At 47.2% G+C, this 27863-nt stretch overlaps 3 protein-coding genes and 2 non-coding genes across 9 annotated transcripts; 4 read left to right on the top strand and 1 right to left on the bottom strand.

Moving 5' to 3' along the window:
- The first annotated feature begins 181 nt into the window (after positions 1-181).
- psma3 (proteasome 20S subunit alpha 3) lies at positions 182-5658 on the top strand. Its single transcript, XM_026308424.1, has 11 exons — positions 182-337; positions 1120-1202; positions 1292-1415; positions 1565-1666; positions 2215-2288; positions 2488-2560; positions 2763-2828; positions 3503-3549; positions 4816-4883; positions 5255-5319; positions 5466-5658. Exons 1-11 carry the CDS (start codon positions 317-319, stop codon positions 5508-5510), a joined length of 768 nt encoding a protein of 255 aa, XP_026164209.1. The 5' UTR covers positions 182-316; the 3' UTR covers positions 5511-5658.
- A 1666-nt stretch (positions 5659-7324) lies between these two features.
- arid4a (AT-rich interactive domain 4A) lies at positions 7325-25182 on the top strand. Of its 2 annotated transcripts, none has more exons than XM_026308393.1 (25): positions 7325-7429; positions 8373-8423; positions 10537-10647; positions 11842-11907; positions 12212-12302; positions 13743-13822; positions 13942-14039; positions 15781-15913; positions 16019-16098; positions 16192-16262; positions 16502-16692; positions 16770-16842; positions 17226-17320; positions 17619-17716; positions 17805-18030; positions 18733-18995; positions 19780-19941; positions 20154-20235; positions 20455-20659; positions 20728-20790; positions 20873-22567; positions 22733-22837; positions 22928-23083; positions 23229-23375; positions 23551-25182. In XM_026308393.1, exons 2-25 carry the CDS (start codon positions 8418-8420, stop codon positions 23652-23654), a joined length of 4401 nt encoding a protein of 1466 aa, XP_026164178.1. In that variant the 5' UTR covers positions 7325-7429; positions 8373-8417; the 3' UTR covers positions 23655-25182. The 2 variants fall into 2 exon arrangements, with proteins under 2 accessions (XP_026164178.1, XP_026164177.1); XM_026308392.1 differs by having other exon boundaries at positions 20452-20659.
- Positions 11231-11316, top strand: LOC113131320 (small nucleolar RNA SNORD53/SNORD92). Its single transcript, XR_003295795.1, has one exon. It is a non-coding gene; the product is annotated as a small nucleolar RNA SNORD53/SNORD92 (small nucleolar RNA).
- On the top strand, positions 17458-17537 carry LOC113131319 (small nucleolar RNA SNORD53/SNORD92). Its single transcript, XR_003295794.1, has one exon. It is a non-coding gene; the product is annotated as a small nucleolar RNA SNORD53/SNORD92 (small nucleolar RNA).
- Positions 25183-25701: 519 nt separating the features above from the next.
- Positions 25702-27754, bottom strand: timm9 (translocase of inner mitochondrial membrane 9 homolog). 4 transcript variants are annotated; one of them, XM_026308397.2, is made up of 4 exons: positions 27472-27754; positions 27061-27216; positions 26760-26855; positions 25702-26151 (listed from the first exon to the last, which is right to left on the bottom strand). In XM_026308397.2, exons 2-4 carry the CDS (start codon positions 27097-27099, stop codon positions 26017-26019), a joined length of 270 nt encoding a protein of 89 aa, XP_026164182.1. In that variant the 5' UTR covers positions 27100-27216; positions 27472-27754; the 3' UTR covers positions 25702-26016. The 4 variants fall into 4 exon arrangements, with proteins under 4 accessions (XP_026164182.1, XP_026164183.1, XP_026164181.1 ...); XM_026308398.2 differs by having other exon boundaries at positions 27483-27754; XM_026308396.2 differs by having other exon boundaries at positions 27061-27115; positions 27472-27753.
- Positions 27755-27863: the final 109 nt, after the last annotated feature.

The following is a 27863-nucleotide window of genomic DNA, read 5'->3' as shown; positions in this document are numbered from 1 at the left end:
CCAGCAGAGACACAAGAGGAGGATTTCACTACATGTTGAACTTTAATGTTTACAGTCTCTGTAATTGCTTTTCTCTTTTTGCAGCGTGTATGAACTGCACATTTTAGCTTAAATTCAAAAGAACTTCCTTCTGGTTTATTAAGTTTCTAGCAGGTTCAAATCCAACAAACACCCGTCCTCGTTTATTGACGGTGAAGCGTTTATTGTGAAGGCTTTTAACCGGAAGCGTGTAAAGAATGGCTTTTACTTTGATAGTGTGATGCAGCGCAGGAGCAGCGGCTGAAAGCTGTTCACGGAATCCACAGTTTGTGCTAAAATGAGCTCTATCGGGACCGGGGTGAGTGTTTCACGGTTTGGTTGAGCCGGAGCTCCGTGTTGACTCCGCTCTGGCTGTTTCCGTGTCAGTTTTAGTCCCGGTTTCTGAGGAATATTCCGCTTTTAAACTGAAAGTCCCTCATTGATTACGAGCTGTAGCCGCTAGCTAGCGTTAGCCTGCTGAGTCACAGCGAGGCTAACGCTAGCTAGCGAAGCTAAGCTGAAATCGAAAGTACAGTCACAAGTTGTTATGAAATGTAGATGTAGGTGTGTAGTGAGCATTTTAAAACTAAACCTGTGGGCCACGGTCCCTCGGCTGTCTCGTTAACGGATTAGCTCTTGGACTTGTAGGGACCAGTGATGTGTTTCGGTCCTGGCTAGCTGTTAGCTTCGCTACATGCCAGACTCCCTTGGGGATAAATCGGGTTTACGGCTCCACGTGTGGCGGCTGAAGCTGCTCCGCGAAGAAACACATTTCATAGTTTTTATAGAAAGTTAAAGTGTTGGCAACGAACCGGCATCATTTGGATCGGAACCCGCACTTTAGTCAGCTCCAGTCCAACCTTCAGAGGTGGATGTCGGATATGAGGTGTACTGGGAGCAATCCAGTCACAGCGATCACCCGTTTGGTGTCAGTACTGGTCTCAGGGGACGGTGTCACTTCAATCCTGCATATCGATGCTTCACACCTGTATTTGAACTCAGTCATGCATTTTATCGACAAGGACTTGAATCACGTCCACGTTGACTCTGTCTACCTGTCCTGTGTCTACCTGTCCTGTGTCTACCTGTCCTGTCCTGCAGTATGACCTGTCGGCCTCCACCTTCTCTCCAGACGGCCGAGTGTTTCAGGTGGAATATGCCATGAAGGCTGTAGAGAACAGCAGGTGAGAGCCTCATGTGTGTCAGTGACCCTGACAGTGATCAGTCTGTCACGTGTGAAGGACTGACTCAGAGTGTGTGTGTGTGTGTTTAGCACAGCCATAGGTATCCGTTGTAAAGATGGTGTTGTGTTCGGGGTGGAGAAGCTGGTTCTGTCAAAACTGTATGAGGAAGGCTCCAACAAACGCATCTTCAACATCGACAGACACGTTGGCATGGTAACCACTCATACACTCACTCACTCTCTTACACACACACATCAGTGTTAATGTCTCCAACAGAAACTATGGTGAACTATGACTGTGCTGTCTCCTGTTCAGTTCAGACCTCTCGTGTTCTGAATTTTTCGTCCCCCTCATCTCTCCAGGCTGTAGCCGGCCTGCTGGCTGATGCTCGCTCCCTCGCTGACGTTGCCAGAGAAGAAGCCTCCAACTTCAGGTCAAACTATGGACACGACATTCCCCTGAAGGTAAACCCATTTTCAGATCAGCTTCTTTTTGCTTCAGCAATACTTGGTCTCCTTCGGGACACAGACACGGTCTCCTGCGCTACCGGAGCTTTTGACTGTGAGCCGAGAAAACGGCAGGACAGAAGCTGGTACATGGTGTTGCCAAACCGAAGTGATGCAACATGCCGTGCTCTCATATATAAGTGTATTGTGTGGTGTCCAAACATTGTCAGTAGAGCAGGGGCAGCCAACCCAGGGCCTATAGATCTACTGCCCTGTGTGTTTTCCACCTATCCATTCCCTTCCAGCTTTGGATCCAGCTTTTACCTGATCCAGGGCAGGGCAGGTCTGTGGGTGGGGTTAGTATAGTCCTGTCCTTATCACACTGTGTGGAGCATCTGAATTCATGCATTCAATGAATAAATGTGTAATGTCGGACCTGTAGTTGCTGCAACACTGGTGTTACCTGGTAAAAACACACCTGAGGGGCTTCTCTCTGCAGGGTTCAGTCCAGAGCAGGCAGAGGTAGCAGTGCGGTGCTAAGCTAACAGTGTTTCCTGTCGTTGCAGCACCTGTCCGACAGAGTGGCCATGTACGTCCACGCCTACACACTGTACAGCGCCGTGAGGCCGTTCGGCTGCAGGTGAGTCTGAAGCCTCTGACGTTTATGACGTCAGCTGATTACAAATGGTGCTGCGTTCAGGGCCAGCACAGGGAGTCAGGGAACATGGAGTCAGTCTGAGGATCAGGCTGGATGCAGCCTTAGACAGCCTGACACAGCTGGTTCATGTATAAGACACGCTGAGACACTTGTTGTTCATGCTGATGTTGGTCCTCTGCAGTTTCATCTTGGGATCATACGACAAAGACGACGGACCTCAGCTCTACATGGTCGACCCATCGGGCATCTCATACGTGAGTCACGTGTATCGCAGTCACTTTACCAGTGACTGGATTCTGACATCCATGTTAGTGCGTCAGCTGTGTGTCGCTTAGTGTCCTGTCTGTCCATGGTCACTCAGCATTACCTGTTAGCACGTTTACATGAGCACTGGTTTTTGGAAACTGAATACTGTTTTCCCCGCTGGACCAGTAACAACGCTGTCTTTGTGTTCAGGGTTACTGGGGCTGTGCCATCGGAAAAGCAAAACAAGCCGCCAAGACAGAGATCGAAAAGCTGCAGGTGAGTTGATATCCAGCGGCCACAGCCCTTACAAGACCAGCTCTGCAGAGGCTTTAACGCACGTCGAACATCAGTCACTTCTGAGTCTCGACAAGGCCAGGACATTTCTCCAGTCCGATGAACAGGGTCCCATTGGTTTGGACAGAAACACCGACCAAACTAATCATCAATACCCTGTCGCCAGGGTCGTGTGTCAGTGTTTATGAAAGGGTTAACGCTGGAGCGAAACAAGAAAAAGACTGCAGCAGTTTTTGATAATCAGTAATTTTTTTTAAGCGAAAAGTCAGATATTTCCTGGATCCAGCTCTTCACGTGAACATCTGCAGCTTGTTTGTGTCGCACATGAATGTTTTAGTGTCACTGTGAAATAGTGGTCATGGCAGCAGACAAACTGCTGATATGTTGAAGATGTTGTGGGTGGGAAGTGTCACATTTCCATAGGAACTGAAGCTGCAGAGTCAATGAAGAGGCATCACAGATACAAGTGAGAGACATGAAGGGTGGAGAGTAAATACTGTGACTGAATCAGCTGCTGTCGAAGATCTTTCCTACCTGAGTTTGACAGAGTTAGTGATTCGTGGAGAAACCGAGGAGCACATGAAAGGATTTGTAGCTGCAGCTCTGATCCTGGGTTCTGGCTTTGCTTAATGACGCCTGTCGACTGTCTGTTTCAGATGAAGGAGATGACGTGCAGAGAGCTGGTTAAAGAAGTCGCCAAAATGTGAGTCATGGACACCAAACTTTCTTCTTCATTTGCATTTTTAATTGTGGCCTTCAGTGTTTCCTGTGCCCCACACAGTCACACCCTGGCACACTGCATTTCCATGCTTTATGTAAATAGTCCTGGTTTGGTTGTGGAGTTAGTGTTAACACCTTCAGTTCTCTAGTAGAGGGGAAAGGTTCACGCAGCCTCCTCCTGGTGTTTGAGTGTTATTCAGTGAACAGACAGAATCTGACTGGTGCCTGTCTGTCAGTCAGGGGGCGGCTCTCAGTAAGTAGCTCAGGAATCAGTGAGCTGGAAGAGTTGATCTCAACAGCAGGACTGAAGCCACAGGCTCTGAGGTCTCACCATGACCCTGTTGGTGATCTTCCAAAGACTCAGAGACGAGGTTCATGAGTGGAACCGGTTACTGACATACACACATCACGTCTGCACACATTGAACAACACTTCACTGTCACAGGCTTCTGTTCATTTGTTAGTGCATCAAAAGAAAAATGAATCTGGAACCAGTTTGATAATTATTTGATCCCTTCTGTCATGTTTCATTTTTCCTGGCTGCAGTTTCTCTGATGTGAATATTTGCTTCCTGTTTTTTGCCCCAGGACAGTGAAATGTTGTTTTGGGCTGATGTTTGGGTGGAAGTGAGGATGTTTGTTACTGTATTTGATATTTCACTGACTCAGGAGAAAATAACTGATGGACCAACCTCTGTGTATCTAAAGAGTCTAGTTAAAGGCAGAGCTGCAGCCAATAAAACAAAGCTCAGTACTGACTCCTCTGTTACTGAGAAAACCCACATGAACTCCTGATGTTTATTCCAACACCAGAGATTCTGTTTGTGTCTGCCGCTGGACTTCGATGGAGAGATCTCTGCAGCTCCGCATTAATAAACCACAGAAATAATTATTAAATATAACGTGTCATTTTCTGATCTGGGTTTAGTTTCTCTTGATGTCGGTGTGGACATGAACTTTAGAAGCTGAGGTGCAAACTGGATGTGTGTGTCTGTTTTCAGTGAGATGTGCTTGTCCAAGCAGGAGACACCTGTGTGGACGTACTGACGGACAGGGCCTGACGGCTGCAGGTTTATTAACAGTTTGGATGTAAAACTTGAGCTTAGGAAGCTGGTGTGTGTAAAGTGGCTTAGGATCAGATCTGAGAACGTTTGCTCGCAGTTGTCAAACAGGAAAGTGTTGGTACTGTCTTATTTTCACCACGGTGCGGTCTGTGTCTCTGAGTCTGTCCTGTTCGATGTTCTCTGCAGAATCTACATTGTCCACGATGAGGTGAAGGACAAGGCGTTTGAGCTGGAGCTCAGCTGGGTCGGAGAAAGTAAGAAGTGCTCAGCTTTTCACTGTTTGTCACTTTACTGCAGGTCCCCGTTTGCTTACTCATGTATTTATAATCAAGAGTTATCTGCTTTAATGAAAACATTTCAACCTTTCACATCTTCAAGATAGAAACAGATTCCTTTGAAATGTTTGGATCAGCTAAAATGCACAAAAACAAGAAGTTCTTTCTTTAGACGTGAGTCTGCACAGTCCAGTTTGTGGCTTTTACGCAGAGAAATATTTAAACGCAAATTACTGGTCTTCATTTTGGGACCTGACATTTGAAAATCTGAGTGAAATGTTCCCACTTGCTGCTGATGTTCTGGTTGCCATGGCGATGCCTCTGACCATCCTCCATCCTGTCTCCTTCAGTCACAAACGGGCGACACGAGCTGGTACCGAAAGACGTCCGAGAGGAAGCAGAGAAATACGCCAAGGTAAGGCGGACTCACCTGTAGTAACTGAATTAAGCACAAACAAAATTTCTGGTTGGAGCTTCATGAGGACCATGTGTTTATGTTACGGACCCTGGACAGTCAACTTCAGCTTCAGTCAGCTGACTCTCAGGTTTTGTGTCTTTCAGGACTCTCTAGAGGAAGACGACGACTCAGATGAAGACAACATGTAAACACTGAACCCCCCAACACCTGCATCTCTGCTCCACATACACCTGGTCCTTTTGTATGTTTCCTGCTTCATGGACATTTGTGTCAATTGTTTTGCTTTTGGTTTGATGAATTTTTCATCTTTGAAAATAAAAGAAGTTGAAAACTTTTCCCCGTTGTGACATGTTCTTTTCCTCCTGCTCCACTCCCCTGATTAGAAAGTCTAAATATGAATCTGTTTTCCACATAACTGATGGGAGCAGAGCCTGGATGTTAGAACTTTGGAGAACTTTAAGAGGGTGGGAATTAAGTTAGAAGCTGCTGAAAGACGAGGAAAGTGGCAAAGACATGTTCTACACTGTAAACTAGGGCAGTCAGAGGCACTGATCATTTCATTGATTAGTTAGTTTTGTCTGGAAAATGTTGTAAACTTCCTGCAGCTTAAAGAAACGTTTTTAGATTGTTCATTTTCAAAGTCTGTTTACATCTCACATCTGCGAAACTGAAACTAGTCAGTACTACAAATAATGAATCGGTTCTAACAATGAGTGACTGCTGTTCTTACATTTCGCAGTAATGATAAATACAATAGCAGTAAAAACTCTTGTGCAGCGAGTACTCTCATACTTTCAGTACATTTTCCTGATACTTGGTTCGAGGCGGGTTTAGTAGTGGCACAGTATTTCAGTGAATTTGTTAAATGACATGTTACAATTAGAATTACGTAAATACCTGACGGTCTCCGACCTAAAGACAGTCCCGGGTCTGCTCAGGCACCCAGCCCTGACAGACCCTCACCTGTCTCACCTCTGTGCATTTCTTGTTTGTGCGGAAATAACCTCCACATTCCTACAGCGGAAAAGACATATATGGCGTTTCTGTTTGATGGTTTCCTGTGACGTAAGCGTCGATGTTCCCACCCACTCGGACTCTTTACAAACGGCGCCACAAACATCGACTGTCTTCAGCTAAAAACACCGTTTGCTCCCGTGTTTTCTTTTAAATTCACCTTTACCCTCCAAATTAAATCTTCATCTTAGTCCGTTTACTGAATGTTTGTGTAGTAAAAACACAACCCAGCGGTTTGTTATAGTCTCGGTCAACAATCCCCGATACGTGACGTCTCACATACTGAAACCGCATCACCAAACTGCATTTAAAAAACTGTCAACTAAAAGATTCAAACAGTTACTGTCGAGTAAGCATTTGTTAGAACAACAAGCAGAACCTTTAATAAAGTCACAGTAACATCTCTTTGATTTCGGCTACCATGCCATGCAGTAGGCAGTGCGGGTTTCAGGAAAACTTAAAGTTTAGTACACCGTTCACTACTCTTTCCGGTTATTTCGGTCCAGTAGCTTTCGTGTTGTAACGCGGCGGTAAAACATGCGACTCGTTGAACTGAGCAAATCAACTGCAGGTGAGGGAGCAGGTGTGTCTTTTAAAACAGACCGCGGTGTTTTGCGCCGCTAACGCAGACTCGTGTATAAGCGCTGCATCGCTAACGCTGCCGTTTTTCGAATGGAGTTTGGTGAGGAAACATCCAGCACGTATCGGGGCGGGGCTTCCTGAAGCGTCTGCACGGACAAGGAAGCCCGCGCAGCCAATAGCGTCGCGCCGCTGCCGGGAGCAAAACGCGCGAGGCCAATCGTGATCTCCAGCGGCGGGGTTTTCTCGCGAACCTGCTTCTGATTGGACAGCTGCCCAGCAGATGCCGTCATTTCCCTCGTGGCGCCGTGTTCGTATCGCCCAATCGCCACGCCGGGAGCGGAGCGTCCAATTAAAATAGAAGAATCGCTCCACCAATCAGATTTTTCTCTTGCGACCACCGCTGTCACCGCAGCCAATCACGTGTCGGGAAACAGAGCTCGGGCTCAACAGCTTGTTGTTCGTGAATCGCTTCGCAGCCCGAGCGAGAGGAGAAGCAGCCGCGTCCGTGTTTGTGAGTATAAAGATTATTGTGCCCGGAGCCGAACCAGAACCCCCGGCGGATAAAACCGTCGGTAGACTGGGGTCAGGAAGCCGGGGGAGGGGGTGTCAGCAGAGGGGCCGGGGGTCCAGTTATCCGCTGTTGTAGCGAGCGGGCTGTGGATTGAATGGCAGCGGCATCGGCTTGTTTTTGCAGTGAAGAAATGTGGAGCTCCTGCGCCTTTGTGGAACCGCTTATTAAATAAATAAATCCAACACTTTTGTTCCGACGACTGGCACAAATTCCCGTCTGGCTTCGTAGGAACTTAGTTTGTCCCCCAAACGGGAGCTAACGCCGTCGCTAGTCGAGCCTGCCCCGCTGTTACCGCACGGTTTAAATCGCCATATGATCCACAAACTAGCTAGTTAAGTCGCTAGTTAGCCAACTGGCTAAATTTAGCTCCGGACCGGGGACCGAGCTCGGTGTTCCGCTCTCCCTGCGGGAAACACTCTCTGTTTGGACTTTGCTCCGGCTGGGACTCGGCGGTGTAGCAGCGGGCAGAGCTTTTCCAGCCTCCGGTTGTTAGCTGGCGGTGTCGGGGCAAAGTTAGCCGAGCTAGCCGAGCTGACATGGCGAGCTGTGATGGCGACGTGACTCAGAGGAGCTGGGAGCGGGAAGCGGCGCTCTGCCCGTCCGCTCACCGAGCCGCCGACATTTAACCTCCAAGTCGCGGAGACCGGTCGCCGTGTTCGGTCGAAGCAGCCGTCGCTAGCGGAGTCGGTTGGAGCTGTTTGTGCCACATATTTGTTCTGATCCGGGTAGGAGGGGGGGCTGCACCGAGAAGAATGCCTGTGAGAGGCTAACTAGTTAGCTTAGCATAACCCTGCACCCTCAGGACTGTTGACACCCTGTCCCTCCTGTGTCCTCTGCGCCGCCCCGAACTTTAACACAGCTCCGTCCTGTTTGTGTCTTTCAGTGATCCGAAATCTTTCGAGCTGGACTCCCTCAAATAACCGCAAAGATGAAGGTGAGTGTTTGACCTGCGACACAAACTGAAGCACACACACACACACACACACATATCAGACAGTGATCACTGGGCTGTGATGGTCCTGGACTGGGATCTGCCCAGTTAGTTGTCTGTCGTTTCATCACAGTTACACTGGAGACAAACAGCAGTCTGCTACTGTTTCCATCCAAGTAAACTCCGGACCATGTCCATGTGTGCTGGTCCCAGATTCTCCTGTGTGACTTTCATGGTAAACTAAATACCTCCAGGTCTTAGACTGAAGCAACTTGAAGATGCTGTCTGGGGCATTTTCCTGCATCTTCTATGTTAAGAACTTAAAGAAAATCTGCAGATTAATTAATAATGAAAGTAAGAATTAGCTGTGTCTGATCCTCGAGCTGCTCGTGCTACATATGTTTCTCTGCAAACAGCAAGAGGTTTTTTTCTTCTCCAGAACCCAAACATAGATGGCAGCTGTAAATGCACTCTGGTTCCTTATCTCATTTACATCTCAGTTTCAGTTCAGCTCTTGAGATGTGTCTTGTGAAACTTGTTAAAATTATCCTTCACAGTACAACAGACTGTTAAAATAGCTGCCACATTACTCCCTTTTATTTTATTTTGGAGGAAAACAGCAGCTTAGGCAAAATGTAATGTTTAATTCATTTAAGGAACAGACGGGCACTACATCCAGTCAGAGCAGCTCAGGCCTCCAGTCAGCCTTTACTAGTTAAACAAACACATAGCAGACGCACACTGTGGCACTCAACAGGATTCATTAATCAGCCCTGTAGGAAATAAATTCAGGCGGGAAGAGTCTGTGGAGTCACACTGGGTTTAGTTTAGTTAAACTCTGTCCTATGCAGTTTCTGCTGCAGCTTTGTATTTGTTGTAAACATACAGAAATATTCAGGCAATATGAGGAAACTACACTGCTGTTACTCTCCTGATCTACACGGTGTCAGATCCTGCAAATCGTTTTAACTTTACATGGTCAGTATCTGAACCCTCCAAAGTGACAGGAGAAACATCAGTGTGTCCGTTATTCAGGTGTAGTGATTTAAATAACACGATGACTAAAATAACCAGAGACGTGACAGCAGAAAAATTCTGATTGGGACCAAAATAATAATCCTGTGTCATGAAGACACTGAGTCTCGGTGTTAGAAGAGCAAAAACTGTGAGCCCTGGATTTCTGTCGTTGTAACCTGAACTATTTTAACGTCAGCTGACCTGATCTGACCCTCAGCAGCAGGACTGAGCTGGGTCGCACCACTGTCGATGCTTGTTGGGCCGCTGTTCCTCCAGTAGACCTTCAGTCTGTACGTTAGGTTATAAAACTGTGCAGGTGTCTGCTTAAATGCAGGTGTGGATGATCTCCAGCAGCAGCTTAGTCTCCACAGCTGGACTCATTCCCACTGATAGGGCAGACAGGAAGTTCAAAGACAGCCACTGCATTTCTTTTCTGTAACACATGAAGCCAGTAGATCATATTAAACATTGGGGTTACGGTCAGGTTCTCTTCTAATCTGGTTTCTAAATCTCGTGTAAACCACAAACCTGTTTTTTCTGGGAGGAAGCTGATTTTTTTTTTTTGATTTTTTTTTTTCTCCCCCTATGTGAACGAGTGGAGATGCAACCTGGTAAACTGAAACTGAAACTAATACAAAAGGAACTTTATGTTTCTGGGATCGAGGCATGATGTCTCTTGACAGTTTGAAGGATGAAGTGGCACACCTGTAGGACTCTGAGCTTCCACTACAGGAAGTGCTTTTATTTATTACATCTCTGCTGAAAAGCTGTGATGCCCTCAGATGTGGGAGATTTGCAGATACCCAAACCCTGACTCATGTAAAATGACCACGAATGTGGAAGTTAATCAGCGCTTACATGTCCTCACAGTGAAACACATCATGGAGCCGTTCATGAAAACATTTTTATGCACGACCTATAACTAAAAGCTGAAACATAATTTTGTTTAGTCAGGTAGGACAGCTGCACTACAGTGACTGAAGCCAGAGACTAGCTTCTTATTAAAGACAGAATAAACCAACGTCACTGTGTCAGAGCCGGGCACTGCAGTGCATGCTGGGAGAGTGTGTGTGGGCTGACGTGTTTGTGTGTGTTTCAGGCAGCAGACGAGCCTGCCTACCTGACAGTGGGGACGGATGTCAGCGCCAAGTACAGAGGAGCCTTCTGTGAGGCCAAGATCAAGACTGTAAAACGCATGGTGAAGGTCAAGGTAAGACCCACAGGAGGTCCCAGCTCACCTGCAGACAGGAAGACCCGCTTTAGACCTGAGCAGGGTGTCTGTCTAAGAAACTCCTGTTTGCTGGAGGTGTGCTGCTGAACCTGTGTGAATTGTCTGAAATGCTGCTCCTAACCAACCAATCAGAACACAGAGATGATGTGAAGATGCCATGTGACCACAGTTTCTTTAAGAGGAACTCCGTGTTGGTCAGCGTGAACGTGTGGTTAGAATTAAAGTGACCGAGTTCCTCCAGTTATTATTTAGAAACAATATTTTCAGATTAAGAAGAATCGTCATTAGCACCAAAGTAATCAGCTGGTTAACTGATTAGTCATTCCATAAAAACTAGTAGGCACTGATTTTGGTCCTTATTCCAACAAACGGAGAGGAAAGTAAATATTCTGTGGTTCCAGGCCTGACAGGACTCAGGATTTGCTGCTGTTGCAGATGCTAATGAAAATAATTTTTGTGTCAAACAACAGACGCTTCAGACGACAGCGACTGTCAACACTCGCTTTTCTCAGATCTCAGAGTTAAAAAGAGATGGCGCCGTCGCTGTGATTGGTTGTCAGGGGAGGAGTGATGATGCTGAGAAAAGGTTTCGCTCAATGAGCTGATGATGTCATGTGATGTCACATCTTCTCTTGGCTGTCTGACCAATCCCCGGCTTCAGACCCAGCTCTCAGCAGCAGTGTTGCTGTTTTTACACCAGGACGGTGGATGGATTCTGATTCCAGTTTCTCTTGTTCCAGCCCTTATTGATCCTCTTCTGTGGAAATGTTTAGTGAAGGGCTCAGAGACCTGATGACCAGTCACACAGTTTCAGCTACGTGTGCACTGGACTTTATTTGCAGTTAACGTGACTGTGAATGAAAGTGCAGGAAAAAGATTCTGTTAAGCAGCCGTCAGAAACAAACAGGCCATGTGTCGACAGCGGTGACTCGGTCAATGGACACAGGTAGCTGGCTGCTTCAAAATGTGGCAGCATGTTCGCTGGGGGAAGTGTTTCTAAAATGCAACAGGAAGTTTATTGGCAGGAAGTTGCATCACAGCAGCTGGAGGAGGAAGTGGAGAAACTGGAGCTGGTTAATCTGAGAACTGCTCATTTTATTTTCCCACTGGAATATTTCTAGAATGTGGTTTGTGTTCCCGGTCAGCTCATCTGGTTCCTCTGTCCCCCCACAGGTGACTCTGAAAGGAGAGAGTACGTCCCAGGTGGTGCAGGATGATCAGGTCAAAGGACCACTGAGGGTAAGATGGTGAACAGTGTGTTTCTGCTGCTGGGGCTTCACACTTACAGGAGGTTCCCTTAACACAGATGTTAACAGCAGCCTCACTCATGTTTCATATGTTAGTGGGGTTTTCTCATCACGCAGCTGGATCATTCTGTGTCAGTAATGAGGCTGCATTGTGCTGTGAAGCCACGATTTAGAGTTTGTCTCCCCAAGACCAGGAGAATCAGTTTAGCTCCCCGGACTGGAAGGAACAGGATATGGAGTCCCACTAATCCTGTGTGTGTTTGTGTTACTGTGTGTGTGTGTGTGTGTGTGTTCAGGTGGGCTCCACTGTGGAGGTGAAGACCAGCGACGGTTTATCCAGTGAGGCCGTCATCAGTAAGCTCACAGACGCCAGCCTCTACACCGTGGGTGAGTCTCTTTTCCAGCACATGGGTTCACACACACTCACACCAGAATCATGGCGACAGGTGAGAAAAGAACAAATGTAACTTCTGAAGCAGACCAGGCAGGTGGAGGTGGCAGAATCACTTTAAAAAAGGCAGCATGATCAGCGACATGCTGCTGCTGCTGTTACTGTGTCAGTGGGACAGAGCGGGCAGGAACACTAAAGGAACACTGCATCTCACCGAAGACCAAACAGGTGAACATACGTTACGGTTCTGTTCTGAACAGCGTTGGCATTGAATGAGGGCACAGAGTGTAATGATTGTGTGTCAAGACGGACCTGTGAAGATATATACACAGTCTTTAAGGAACATACACTACTCACAAAAAGTTAGGGATATTCGACTTTCAGGTGAAATTTATGGAAAATGTAAAAGGTCATACTACAGTGATTTATATCATAAAAGTAGGGCATTTAAGTAGAAGTATGCAATGGTAATTTCTTCATCTCAAACAATTTATTGAAACAAAAGCTAACAACAGTGGTGGGTAGACCACAGCCAAAAAATGTCAATGTCTCAATAACTTGTCAATTGTTAGGTGTCGTCTTGGTCTCATGATGTCAAAATGTGAACAGCATGATGAAGAGGACTGTTTAAATACGAACTGTCATTGAACCAGAACATTTACTGGTCGATGGTCATGGATCAGACACTTGTTGTGATTTTTGTGGTTAATCACCTTGTTAGAGAACACCATGTTATGCAATAAGACCCGAAACACTGAACAGTTGGACATGTGCATTCAAAAGTTTAGAGAAGGTGTAAAGGTTACAGTGCATTTTAGGTGCATTCTGAAAAAGTCAAATATCCCTAACTTACTGTGAGTAGTGTATTTACACAGAGTTCTGCATTAATAGGAGGAAGCGGGTATTTAATGCTGCCTGTGTTCCAGGAGTCGGCCCATCTCGTCCTGCGCTGTTTGTGCAGCAATGGTCACTCACTACAAGCACACACGCTGCTGGGGTTAATCAAGATAACGGTGAAATTAAGAGCGTGAGGCATCAATACTTACAATTTTTCCTGTCACGTTTCATTTCTACACTCTGACTCAGAGTTTACGTACAGTCTAAATGAGCCACCAGGCCCCTACAAAGTTTAAAATCCAAGAATCTCAATTTCAAGCCTTAAATTGTGTTGATCTTCTTAAAAATAATTGGTCGTGCTGAAGTGAAGCTGATTATTTAGTTACTTCTTTATAACCTCGGTCATGTTTTATTGCATTTCTGGGGAAATGTGGAGGAGACAAAGTTATCTCGTCTGCTCTGTTGGATCGTGTTGTTCTTTCTCTGATGAGCTCGTGTTATCACACTGGAATAAAACTACAGAACCAAAGCACCTGCCAGGTTACCTCCATCTGTGCCCCTTCACGCTGGCTGATAACTGAGCCGTGTGTGTGTTTCAGTGTTTGATGATGGAGATGAGAAGACTCTCCGTCGTACGTCCCTGTGTCTGAAGGGAGAGAGACATTTTGCAGAAAGTGAGGTGAGTTGTGTGACGAAGGGACTACTTCTCAGACCCGTATCCTTCCACCAGACTCTCGGCTCTAAAAATACCTCGAGGTGTCTCAGTCTTAGTGATATAATAATGTTCCCCTGTGTCAGACATTGGATCAGCTGCCGTTGACAAACCCGGAGCATTTCGGCACACCTGTCATCGGGAAGAAGTCCAACCGTGGCGGCCGCCGTTCATCGCAGGCTGTGTGAGTGTTTTGTAACTTTATTATTATTTGTATACGCAGCATATTACAGCAGAATGCATTTAAACATAATGTCTAGTCATATATATTTAGTGTAGTAATACACAGTGAACACCATGAGATCCACACTGAGTCTGTTATTTTAGTACTGATAACATTGAGACTGAAGCTGATTCAGAATCAGCAGTAGCTGACACCTGACAGCTACTTGACACCTCCAGTGTCATTAAACTGAAACTTCAGCCTGTTTCCTGGTTTAATGTGTAACGGCCAGCCAGAGGTTTGGATCACCTGTTTTCCAAGTGTTTATATACTTCTAATTTGAAGTACTTTATATACTGCTGGGTAGCTGACGTTAACTACTTTATATACTTCTAATTTGAAGTACTTTATATACCGCTGGGTAGCTGACGTTGACTACCTTATATACTTCTGATTTGAAGTACTTTATATACCGCTGGGTAGCTGACGTTAACTACCTTATGTACTTCTAATTTGAAGTACTTTATATACCGCTGGGTAGCTGACATTAACTACCTCATATACTTCTAATTTGAAGTACTTTATATACCGCCGGGTAGCTGACGTTAACTACCTCATATACTTCTAATTTGAAGTACTTTATATACCGCCGGGTAGCTGACGTTAACTACCTCATATACTTCTAATTTGAAGTACTTTATATACCGCCGGGTAGCTGACGTTAACTACCTTATATACTTCTAATTTGAAGTACTTTATATACCGCCGGGTAGCTGACGTTAACTACCTTATATACTTCTAATTTGAAGTACTTTATATACCGCTGGGTAGCTGACGTTAACTACCTTATATACTTCTAATTTGAAGTACTTTATATACCGCCGGGTAGCTGACGTTAACTACCTTATATACTTCTAATTTGAAGTACTTTATATACCGCCGGGTAGCTGACGTTAACTACCTTATATACTTCTAATTTGAAGTACTTTATATACTGCTCGGTAGCTGACGTTAACTACCTTATATACTTCTAATTTGAAGTACTTTATATACCGCTAGGTAGCTGACGTTAACTACCTTATATACTTCTAATTTGAAGTACTTTATATACCGCCGGGTAGCTGACGTTAACTACCTTATATACTTCTAATTTGAAGTACTTGGGAATTTACAGCTGTTACCAGCTCGACTTCTAACCAGTATAATGGGGCTTTCCACTAGTACTACACAGCTCTACTCCCCCATCTAGGGAATAGGAGCCGGTAACAGGTACTTTTTTTTTTTTTTTTAATACCTGTTCGGCCGAGGTTCCAAGCGAGCTGAGCCGATCCTAAAATGTGACGTCAACAGACTGCCAGCCAGCGATTGGACAGGGTGTGACGTCACTAGAAGAGTCATGAGCGCAATGTCCGACACGAGAATCAAATTTTTAAAAACCGGCAACAGTGACTGGTTGTTCCATTTCCATTTTTATCGCCTTTGGCGAGGCAAATGATTAACGCTACTCTCCTACGAGGTTGTGTGAATGTGTGTGTTATGAAGGGCGTCACACGGCAGTGATATGACGACCCTGTCCACGTTGACGTTACTCAATTGTAACGGAAAATGACCAAAACCGAGTAGAGTAGAGCCGAATACTGCTAAAACTGTGTAATGGAAAAGGGGCAAAAGTTTTCCAGAGTTTGGTTCAGTGCTGCATTAACCCGTTAACCAGTATCAGAACCGTGCTTCACCTGTCTCCGTCCACGTGTGTGTGTCTTAGTGCTGACGAGGAGAACGAGTCTTCGTCCAGCGAGGACGAGGAGGAGGACAGGAGGAGGCTCAGCGACGAGCTGCTGGGCAAAGTCTGCAGCATTGAGAGTGACGAGGAGCCCTGCAGATGGTACCTGGCTCTGGTAAGCGAACACACCTCCACCTGTCTGTCACATGACCCCTCGCAGCTGCACCTGTCAGCCTGTCACATGGCCGGTGTCTGACTGGGGCTGTGGTGTTTCCTGCAGGTGGTTTCTCCGAGCTGTAACGATGAGCTGATGGTGAAGAAGGATCAGTGTCTGGTCCGGTCGTTCAGTGACGCCAAGTTGTGAGTTATTGAATTAAAAACACTGTTTATTGATCTTTGATCAGAAACGGAGATTGGCGCCGTCTCACCCTCCTCTTCCTGTTTTCTCTACAGCCACACAGTGACGAGGAGACACGCCCACCCCGTCAACTCCATCGCCATCACCAAGTTTTCCAGCAGGAGAGGTGAGGCACTACACCGCCCACAATGCACCAGGGCAGACACTGACTTGCAACCAGTGCTCAGTGCTGACTCTTCTTCTGCAGTTTTATTTTTCTTACTTTTCCTCAACTTCCTTCCTCTCTCTCATCTTCTGTCACACTTTTCTTCCTCCTGTTGTTTCCTCGTCTCTTCGTCTCCTTTTTCTCCTCTTCCTCTTTCCCCTTCTCTCTGATCTTTTTACTCCTTTCATTCTTACCTGCAGGTTTTGAAGGAGCCCAGATGTTTGTGAAGAACCAAGAGGTTCCAGATGTGTGGAAGATGGACATGAGTCAGATCCTGGACTCGTCCTCCAGCGACGATGAGGAGGATGACGAGGAGAAGGAGAGTGAGGAGGAGGAGGAGGAGGAGGATGAAGATAAGAAGAAGAAGAAGCAGCAGCACATAAAGGATGAGGTGAGTGTGATAAGAGGAGGTGGAGCTGGATGTGTAGCTGGGGGGTCAGATTCTAACTTACCTGTGTCTGTCTCCAGCCCGAGGAGGAACCAGACCCAGAGGAGAGAGACCACTTCTTGCAGCAGCTCTACAAATTCATGGAGGACAGAGGTGAGGAGGTCCAGGAAATGGATTCCCACTTACATCTCCAGCCTGTTGTAAACACTTTTAAAGGACTAATTCGCACATAAATGGGAGTGATGTCGTTCTGCAGCCCTAACCCTCGTTCTCCCACTGTGGACAACTGCAGTACCTGGCTGAAAGTCACATAGAGGCTCAGTAAAGCCTGGAATTCAGTGTCACTCAGTTTGAGTTTTTTCAGTATTTTCTCATGCTGTTGTTTACAGAGCTATGATCAGTGCAGTTCTAAGAACTATGTAAAAGTGTGACAGACAGTCGGCTTTGCTGCCAGTGTGTTTCTAGTGTCAGACAGACAGACGCAGGTTTGACGGGTGTGTTGTGGACGCCTTCTGAAGTCTCTCTCTGTTCATCAGGGACTCCTATCAACAAGCCTCCAGTGTTGGGATACAAAGACCTCAACCTGTTCAAGCTCTTCAGACTGGTCTTCCACCTGGGAGGGTGCCGCAAGGTGAGAACTGTTTGTCTGCCCCCCCCCCCCCCCAAGCATCTACTTACTCCTGTAAGGCTGACATCACTGTTCACCTGCTCTCTGAAACACACCTGAGTTCGAGTGAGCAACTGTGGGTTATGGGGCCTGCTGAAGGCCAGGTGTGATGATGCTAAGAAAGGTTTCGCATACTGGACTGAAGTCCTGTGATGTCACTTCCTCTTGGCTGTCTGACCAGAGCCTGATGAGCTTTGGTGTCTGGTCAACTGATGCACGACGGTTGGATGTGACGGTCTAATTGTTCTTCTTTGTGTTGTAGATTGAGTCTGGGACTGTGTGGAAACAGGTCTACATGGACTTGGGAATTCCAGTCCTGAACTCTGCTGCATCATACAATGTTAAGACAGCCTACAGGAAGTAAGACCACGTCTGTGTTTACCCTTTTCTGACTGGGTACATTTCCCATCAGCCTCTGGTTTTCTGATGGTTTCATTTGTGTCCTTAGGTATCTGTACGGTTTCGAGGAGTACTGCCGCTCTGCCTCCATCACCTTCAGGACCATCCATCACAACAACCCTCGCCCTCCTGTCAATCAGAAGATAGAAGGGGCGGAGCTTACAGAGTCCATGTCTCAAGTGAAGGCAGAGCTTGATGAGGACAAGAGGGAGGAGGCAGAGTCAGAAAGTGAGAGTGAGAAGGAGGAGGTGAAGGAGAGACAGTCATCCCCAAGGGTGAGACATCTTAAAAATCTCTGAGGCGACTAAAAAACCAGACTCAGCCTCTGTTCACCTGGTCTGACTCACCTGTCTGACAGTGAACTAATGAATACTTGTCTAATCAGAGTTGATGAAAACAACCTGTTGTTTTGATTCATGTTTTTAATAGAAACATCATTTTTCTCAACGTAAAGACGAAGCAAAACATTCAGTTTTTTGTTTGTATCATCTAACGAGTCCCGTGTTGTTTAGACGCTCTGGGTTAAGGTCCAGTAAAAGCTGTGGTCTTAGTTAAATATTAAGGTCTGGAAGCTGTCGACTTTTAAAACAGTTGACAGTGGTTCTACAGCAAACAGCAGCTGGGACGTCTGAGCTGCAGCTTCTGCTCAGCAGAACAATGCATCACTTCCCTGGCAGCAGCAGGAAACGTAATCCAGGCAGAGCTTCTCTGTCAGTTCCACACACATCGCTTTGCTCTTCACCATCTCACCTACATTCTGCCACGTCCACACAGCAGCGTCTTCTGGTGACGTCAGTTGAGCTTCACTGAGGACACATAGTCCAAAAATCTCTCTGTTCTTAAAAAAACCTCTGAACATCTGTTTTAACTTGAACGAGGGGAAACGTTATTTTACTGATTAACTGTGATGTAATTAACACACTGACTGATTGTTGTGAAGTTGCTCGTTAAACGGTGTTTGTCCTTCCTGTCTGTAGGGGAGGAGGAGGTGTGTAGCCAGTCAGCTGAAGGCAGACCGAGAGATGCCCTCCAAGCCAGAAAAGAGAGGAGGAGGAGGAGGAGGAGGAGGAGACAACAGCGAGGAGCTGAGGGAGGTGAGGAGGCGCAGCCACAGAAGAATGGATGACTCTGAGAAAGGCTCTGAAGAAGAAGAGGAGGAGGATGAGGAGGAGGAGGATGATGATGAAGAGGAGGAGGGAGAGGAGGAGGAGGAGGGCGAGGAGCGGAGGAGAGGAGACAGGTGAGTCAGATACGATCACCTTCCGTCAGAGCAGGAGTGTTGTGTTCACAGAGTAACTCCAGTTTTCTGGCTGAGCTCATATTTTTGTGGTGAGATAAGTGATGACAGACAAACACAGATCAGCACTCAGGAGTTTGGGCTCACCTCAGTTCTCCAGCTGAGTGGATTAAAAATCTGCAGGTCTCAGATGCTGGATCCTCCAGCAGCCTCACACCCTGTGGCTGAATCTCACATTGTTGGGACAGACAGCACCTGTTGTTGTTGCACCCATAGGTGTCTTTCCCTCTCCACCTGGACAGTCTGCAGACTGAGCTGTCGTTCCATCGTTTGAAGCCGAGCGTCTTGTTCTTTCCTTCCACAGCCTCATTATCCTGACTCTGTTCATTGGAACAGCCAGACCCAGTCCTGGTTCCTGCTGGGCTGGATGGTCCAAATAATGGACCCCAGTCTTTATACACACACAGTTTCTTGGAAGGACTCAGCCAAAGGACCAGTTCAGCTTCAGCCCTGGACCTGAGCTGAAACATGTCAGTCACAGCTGAAACATGAGGTGACCCAAACTTTTGACTGGTGGTGTAGGAATGACGGAGGGAAAATTGAAAGAGCGGCACGTTGTGCAAAAGGAGAATTTCATCTGAAAAACTGAACTGTGTGTGTGTGTGTGTGTGTGTGTGTGTGTGTGTGTGTGTGTGTGTGTGTGTGTGTGTGTGTGTGTGTGTGTGTGTGTGTGTGTGTGTGTGTGTGTGTGTGTGTGTGTGTGTGTGTGTGTGTGTGTGTGTTTCAGGAGTGAGGATGAGGAGGATGGAGACTCTGTGACGGGGACAAAGGTCAGGGTGAAGTACGGCAGAGGAAAGACTCAGAAGATCTACGAGGCTCACATCAAGAAGACTGACGTGGACAACGGGGAGCAGTTCTACCTGGTTCACTACTACGGCTGGAACGTCAGGTCAGTGTGATGTGATTCAGGATGACTGTCAGGAACCTGAGATACAAGAACACACACCAAACCAAAACTCTGGTGTCCTCAACAAAATGTGTGTGAATCCGGAACCTGGTTTAGCTTATTGGTCTGTGCCGTAGACCAGAACAGGGGTCTCTCTTCCACTCGTGGAGATGTTTAAGGCGTAGTCTGTCCTGACAGGTGTGTTTGCTCCACAGGTATGACGAGTGGGTGAAGGCTGACAGGATCATCTGGCCTGCGGAGAAAGGAACAAAGAGGAGACAGAGGAAGAAGTTGAAGGTGAGATGCCACATCAAATTGTTTCCTGTGAGCTCAGAGGGTCATGTAACCTGCTGAAGGCCAGGTGTGATGATGCTGAGAAAGCAGCAGGTGGGGTTTAGGAGATTAATTCTCAGCAGGTGACCTGTAAAGGAACCGCAGAAGAAGGGGGGTCCCTGTGAGTCGGACTGATTCTGTAGAAACCGGTACCAAAACTGACTGAGCTTTGTTTATCAGCAGAATAAGGATGAAGGGGAGAAAGATGAAGACAAGGCGGCGGCGCCGGCAGCAAAGCCAACGGGAGCGAAACGTGGTCGTCCTCAGATCAGAACCACACCGTCCAGCTCAGCAGGACGCAGCGTCTCCAAGACCCCGAGCAACGAGGGCCGATCCAACGGCAAGAGCAGCCGGGGCGAGACGTCGTCCAGCATGGCCAACGGAGACAGTAAGTGTGTCTCCCTGTGTGTGTGTCTCCCTGTGTGTGTCTCATCTGACGTGTTGTGCTCTCTGCAGACACTCCTCGCAGGAGAACCAGGAGAACATCTGGCCTCTATGACTCCGACAGAGCCTCCAACGGTGAGAACATCTTCATCATCACTGTTTCTGTTATTGATCCTGTCTCAGTAAGTTACCAATCCGCTGCTCTATCTCACCACAGAGGATTCTGGGAATTCATCAGATGACAGCGAAACAGAAGACCCACCTGATAAAAAGCCATCTCCATGGCGTGGGAGGAGTGAAGCTTCTCCCTCCCAGGAGGAGGAGCCAGAGGAGGTGAAGGAGGAGGCAGAAACCGAAGACACTGTCTTGACACCTAAAAATAACAGTGCTGTCGCCATTGCAGCAACTGGTCAGCTACCAGTCGCCACAACACCGCCATCTCCCAGCATGCCTCAGGAAAAAGCTGACAAAGTTGGTAGCCAATCAGAGATTAAAGAGGTGGAGCAGGGGGAGGAGCTCGTAGTAGAAGCGGCCATGTTGCCACTTCAAGTGGACGCAGACAACAAAACATCGTGTGAGGAGACGACGACGTTCATCCGAGAGAAGAGCAAGATGTCTCCCTGCAGGATGTCTCCTCCCCCTGACGGGGTCGCCAAAGTGTCTCCTTCCAATGACAGGGTCACTAGGATGTCTCCTCCCCCCGACAGGGGCAGCAGGATGTCTCCTCCCCTCGACGGGGTCGGCAGGATGTCTCCTCCACCCGACGGGGTCAACAGGATGTCTCCTCCCCCTGACAAGGTCGATAAGATGTCTCCTGCTGCATCAGACAAGCACAAACTGTCTCCTGAGAAGCAGCAGGTGTCCTCCACTGTAGCTGGTTCTGATGAGGAGGACCGGTCCACTCCTCTGTCCCCCCCGAGGGCCAAAGGTCGCAGGGTCATCCTCAGAGAGACCGACTCTGAAGCTCCTCCTAGAATGCGTCTCTGCACCCCCAGCCCTGACCCTGCCTCCCCTGCCAGCCCCTCCCACATGACAGCGTCTCCTCACAGCGCCCCGAAGAGGCAGGAGGAGCCCCTGGTGATCCTCCGATGCCTCCCCAATCAGCACCTCCCCCTGCAGGCTCCCACAGTGGCCTCTGACACTGACTCTGCAACGGAGGAGGAAGAGGAGGAGGAGGAAGAGTTACCTGAGGAGAGGAGCAGCACAGCGCTCAAACGCAAGGCCTCAGAGCAGCAAGCGGCTGACAAAAAGTCCCGTCCTGACAGGAGGCAGGAGGAGGCCACTACGTCCCCCAAAACCCCCGCTGCCACTGTCAAGATGGTGGCAGGACCTTCTGCCATAATCCTGCCGTCACCGCTCCGCTCCAACAGGAGGAGTGAAGGTGGCGTGAAGACAGTGGAGTGGCCCCTTCCGGCAGAGGAGACACAAGTGGAGGTGTCACAGGAGCGTTTGACAGGTGGAAGCATAAAGGAAATAGAGGTGCTTTCTGGGACGCCTCCCCTTGCTCCGGAGGCCCTGGGTCCCTCCCCTGCTGAAGAGCTGGTGATCGACCCTGAGGCGCTGGTGTGCCACGAATCTGACCTGGATGACCCTGACGAGAAGGAGAAGCCCACTTCCTCCCCAGAGGACCTCCTTCTGATGATAAGAGAACAGCAACAAGCCCCGCCTCCACTGCCTCACCTTCTCCACACCTCTTCACAGCCCCAGGTCAGGCCGTTCCTCCCGGCTGCCGCCCTGAGCTCTGCCCCCTGTCCCGAGGAGCTCCACCCACCCAGGAGTGCTGAAGAGGACAAGGGGGGAGTAGTGGGGGAGGAACAGGAGGGAGGCTCCAGCCCCGGGTTTGGCAGCACCTCCTCCACTTCCACCTCCACCTCCACCTCCCTGCTGTCCCTGCAGGAGAACAAGGACAGAGGTAAGACACAGCTGGTGATCCAGGTTTGGTAGTGGATAGAGATCGGACCAGGGACCAGCTGGTTTGTTCCGTTCACACTGGAAACATCTGAGGATGTAACTTTGTGGAGGAACTTGTGACTGGTCTGTTTTCGTGGTGACTAACCTGTGACCTTTGACCCCTCAGGTCAGAAGAGGGTGATGGAGTGTAACTCCAGCCCGTCATCCAAGAAGCAGAAACGCAACCAGAAACGGCTGAGCACACCCGGAAAAGTGGAGAAGAACGGAGCAGGTGAGTGATGAGTTGATCTGAGCTCGGCCGATTTGTGTGTTTTTGGAAGATGAATGTCTGAAGATGTGACGACCTAAACTGTGTCCGCAGGTCACAGCAGCGACAGCGAGGACCAGTCTCGGCTGTTGACCCTGTCCAAGTCTCACAAGTCTCGCTGTCCTGGTCTGTCGTCGCCGTCGTCTCACAGCAAAGACAAGCAAAACTTCCCGTCCCCCCAGCGCACGTACAAGTGGACCTTCCAGCTCGGTAAGCCTGGATCCATCAGCTGGAACTTTTCTTAGAACCTGAGCGTGTTAGTCTTTCTCCGGCTGCGATTGTCAGTGGTAGGGAATATTCCTACACAGCTGTCGGTAAACTGTAGTAACCTGTGCCTCCTCTTCCTCCTCCTCAGACAAGCTGGACAGCATGACGAGCGCGGAGAGGATCTCCTTCCTGCAGGAGAAGCTGCAGGAGATCAGGAAGTACTACATGACCCTGAAGTCAGAGGTCGCCTCCATCGACAGGCGCAGGAAGAGACTAAAAAAGAAGGAGAGAGAAGGTAAGAGCAGCAGCGAGCATGCTGGGAAATCCATTTGTTCTGTCTGGGACTGTCTGCATCTGTAACATCTGTGAAGTGGGGGGAGTTGGTAAAGACCAGATGGACCAGAACTCGCTGGTTCTGACCAACGGAGCGAAGCGTAAAAATGATCCTTTTGTCCTCGTGTCTGTTCCAGTGTCCAACACGACGGCGTCGACCTCGTCGGGCTCCTCGGACACAGGCATGAGTCCGTCGTCGGCCTCGCCCACCCAAAACACCGTCGCCGTGGAGTGCAGGTGATGACACGCCCACCCAGGCCCTGCCCACTCACACGCCGTCGCCCCCTTCTGCTCAGCCCACCCACTTGAGCCACAGACTCTGCCCAGTCAGCCGACTCTGAAGGCATGATGGGTAAAATAAAACTCCCTCGGGGACAGAGCGTGAGCTACAGCTGGAACGCCACGCTGGGGGGGGGGGCGCACGCTCCGGCCCCTCACCTATGGACTGACTTCCTGTTTGAGGAGACTAACGTGACAAGAAAACATCAGTTCACGTCTGTTCCGCCGCCACAGAGCCCTCCTCCTCTCCTTCCTTCCTTCCTTCCTTCCTTCCTTCCTCTGATGCGGCCTCAGTACTTCTACTCAACCGATTTCAAAATGGGGGGGGCACGGCTCATTATGCACATTGTTTTTTTTGTTTTGTTTTTTTTTAAAGAAAACTAAAAAGCTGACTTCCTGCTGCGACTGTTTTTGGTCTTTTTATATGGAATCAGAGCTTTTATTTTGGTAGAAACAAAGAGACTTCCCAAACGTTTCTGAGGTCACAACGGGAGAGAAAATAAAATATTTGGAGAAATGAAATTTTTGTTTTTGTGTAAAATAATTAAAGTACAGCTTGTTAATATTTATTCAGTTATTTTTTAGTGTATGTAATGGGAGATCAGCGCCGCAGCGGAAAAACCAACATACTCACAGGAAGTCAAATGTCTGATTTATGATTTTTGAGTGAAATATAATTTTGATTGTGGTTCAATAAATCTCATTTCCATGTGAAAGGTCCTGATTTTGGTTTGGCAAACTAATTATGGCTCAGTGTCATAATGTTCATGTGAAATAGGTTTGATCATAACATTTACAAATTCAAATCTTTCAGAGATGAAAAGACTTTCTATTATTTGGAAAGATGATTTTGATTTTCATTGAACATTTATTTCAGAGCAGTGAAATTATGACTTTTGCATTTCATCATTTTGAGCCAGTAAATCTCATTTTACTCAGTTTTTTAAAATTCAGATATAGTTATGGATTTAACGTTGATTTGCTAAATTTAAATGATTTTCTTTTATACTTTTGACTCTGGGTCATAGTTTCATAATTTCACAGATTTATTGCTGCTATTGATTTTGTTTTGGAATCTGGTTGTTTGGCTTCCTATGAGTATATTGATCATTTTCAATTTGAAATCACTGACTTGTCTGAGTTCAGTACTGAAGTCGCTGTCCTAGGGTTTCCGCTGCGCTCTTCTTCTGTGGTGTCCTGTGCTGGGATAGACGGCGGGTCTCAGCTCCTGAAGGTTTCTGTGATCTGTACATAAACAGCTCGAGTCAAGAAAGAATACCACACCATGTCTGAGAGCTATGTTTTCCACGCCTGTAAAGAATGATTTCTAATATTTTTATGAGACAACTCTTTGTACTGTTGTATTATGAACTGTTTTTCCTACGTGGTGTTGCCAGAGCGACGACTGTACATAGAGAAACACTCACTTCCTCCTGCAGACAGACGCCAACAAGCAGAGCTCTGTTTCTAATAAAGTTTTTAAATATGTTTCCACTCTGCAGCGGCGTCTCATTTCAGCCCCGGACCTGAACCTCAACCAGGTCCCCAATTCTGATCCTTATGTTGAACCTGATCCCAGCCCCGATTCTGATCCTGATACCAGTGACCAGAACCATGACGGTGCGTTCAGGTGCTCCCTGTAACTATTGAAGTCAGTAACTTCCATGTTAATATTTTTAAAAGTACAAATGTTGGTACTTATTCTTTGCACTTGTGCTGCAGTACATTTCAGAGGTAATACTGTTTTTTTTTTTTTTTTTTTATATTGCAACCACTTCATAAATTATAAAACCTGAAGCTAAAACGATTAACATTTGTTATGAATAAGCTGAAACTAGAACCTGATTAACAGAAAATTAATTTCCAAATATTTCCTGCTCCAGTTAATTTTATTTTATTACATTTGGAGTTTGGACTGAAACAAAACAATGTAAAGGTTTCGCTTTGAGCCCTGTGAACACAACGCAAACAATCAAATAATCAGAGAAAGATCAATCAACGACCAAAGATGTCACAGCTTCATGATGTTTAATAAAAACATTAGTTCAACATCACAGCAACATAAAACTCAACCCACATTAAAGGACTATTACACAATTTTTGTGCACAACTTAAATAAACTGCCTGCTGTTTTACACTACATCTCCCATGATGCTCAGCTGACAGATTTTCATTTCTGTCCAATTCAGCAGCAGAAACTTCCAGGGCTGCTTCACACAGACTGATGACAGAAAACAAAATACCACCAGCTGCAGGTGAGAGTTTAGTCCAGCACAGTGAGACCAGGACCTAGTGTCATGTTATCAGTCCACATCAGTCCTGGTTCAACGAGGTTGTCCCAGCAGTCCAGCTTTAGCAGCCAGAGCCTCATTCTGCTGGATGTGGTACTCCTGGAACCTCATGGAGATCCTCTGGGTCATCTTCAGATATTTCTGCAGACAGGACTCGGAGCAGCTGGACTGAACCACAGACAGAGACTGAGTTAATGTTGGTGGACACAAAACTCTGAAACAACATCTGTCACAAACATCTGCTTCTCTCACAGAAACTAAAACTCAATCCAGGTCTCCGTTACTTCTACTATGTGGCAGGAAGAGTCGGAGCTCACTTCCTGAGCGTCTCATTACCTCTGATGTCCCTCCACAATAAACCTCCATAAATCCACTTACAGGAAACAGAGGCTGCAGAACTTCATTCAGAATCCTGCTTTTTAAGTTTCCTTCAGTACTACAGTGATCCAGTTGTCTGTACGTCCATGGGTTCACTGCAAACAGCTGATCAGTCAGTTCTGCGGCTTTACTGAGACTGACAGTTTAAGACGAACGTCTGACGGGGGATTGGTCAGACTGCCAAGAGAAGATGTGACATCGCATGACGTCATCAGCTCATTGAGCAAAACCTTTTCTCAGCATCTTCACTCCCCCCCGACACTGAACCCAGGACCTGCAGGTTCCATCTGACCCTAAAACCTCAGATTTCAGAGCATCCCTGAACACACCAACAGGAAAAACCTCAAATCTCACCTGAACTTTGACCTGAAACAAGAACACAGCTGATTTCTTTTTACCTCCTCTGGCTTCACGTCTCTGGTGGTGAAGTCTTTGACACAGTCCATGAAACAGTTTTCTGTCACCTTGTTGTACGTCCCCAGAAACTCCTTAAACTGAGAGAGCAAACCACAAAGTACGGCATGAGGACAGGTGAGAAGGAAACAGGTACCTGCCTCACCTGGAGCTCAGACTGTGACAGGTTCTAATCTGAGGATCAGAAAGTGATGTTTTATCACAGGGGGTTTGTGATTGGTCTGTTTTTACCACAGCTTCTGACATTAAACACCTGATGTGACGTCACAGCTGTGGAGCGCTCACCTGTTTGATCTGGTCAGACTCGGACACCTGCAGCGCCATGTCTCGGATTCAGCCTCTGGGGACAACAAACAGGTCTCATTAGACCCCCGCTCCCACAACAGACCCCCGCTCACACACCAGGGCCCAGTCCAGACTCCTTCACTTTAACGTCCCCATCTGTTAATAAATCAGACTTTAAGTCGCCACTGACACTTTATTCAGTTTGTCCTGTTTTAGTTTCATCACGTTGACGTCGTCGCATCCTGTTCACTGATAAACAGGTAAAAACCACTGACTGTTTTCTGCGGGCTAACGGCTAACGTTAGCTTCATGTTTACAGATTTCCTGGTAAACGTCCCTCAAAGATCAAAGGTCACACGGACACTGAGTGTTAAATGTAAATTCCTGTTCGAGAAGAAGTCTGAGTCTCACCTGAGTCTCACCTGTTCGTCTGGAGAGAAAATGCTCCTGGCAGCTGCTGAAGGACACGTGAGCTCAGGGAGAAACGGAAGCGCAGATTCACAACACACTAATAAACTACAAGTGCTGTAATAAAATAGATCGGTTATAATAAAGTAGTAGTATTTAAGTAGTACTTCACACTGTGTTTTACTGATGTGACTCAGGCTCGAGCAACAGAAAGGTTAAACTCTGAAACGTGACGGAAGTTTCACGTCTGAACCACAAGTGCAACAGAAACCATCCGGAGTGCTACAAGAGCGTAACTTCATATAGTTCCTAGCCTTGGTCGCAAAGATTTATTAATCTGATTATGAATTTGATGTGTTAGTAATAATTCTGTAGAAACATGGCTCGAATTACGG

The sequence above is a fragment of the Mastacembelus armatus genome, unplaced genomic scaffold, assembly GCF_900324485.2.
Source record: "Mastacembelus armatus unplaced genomic scaffold, fMasArm1.2, whole genome shotgun sequence".
Classification (NCBI taxonomy): Eukaryota; Metazoa; Chordata; class Actinopteri; order Synbranchiformes; family Mastacembelidae; genus Mastacembelus; species Mastacembelus armatus.
Note: the sequence above shows the minus strand (reverse complement) of the source record. Positions and strands in the feature narration are given on the sequence as shown.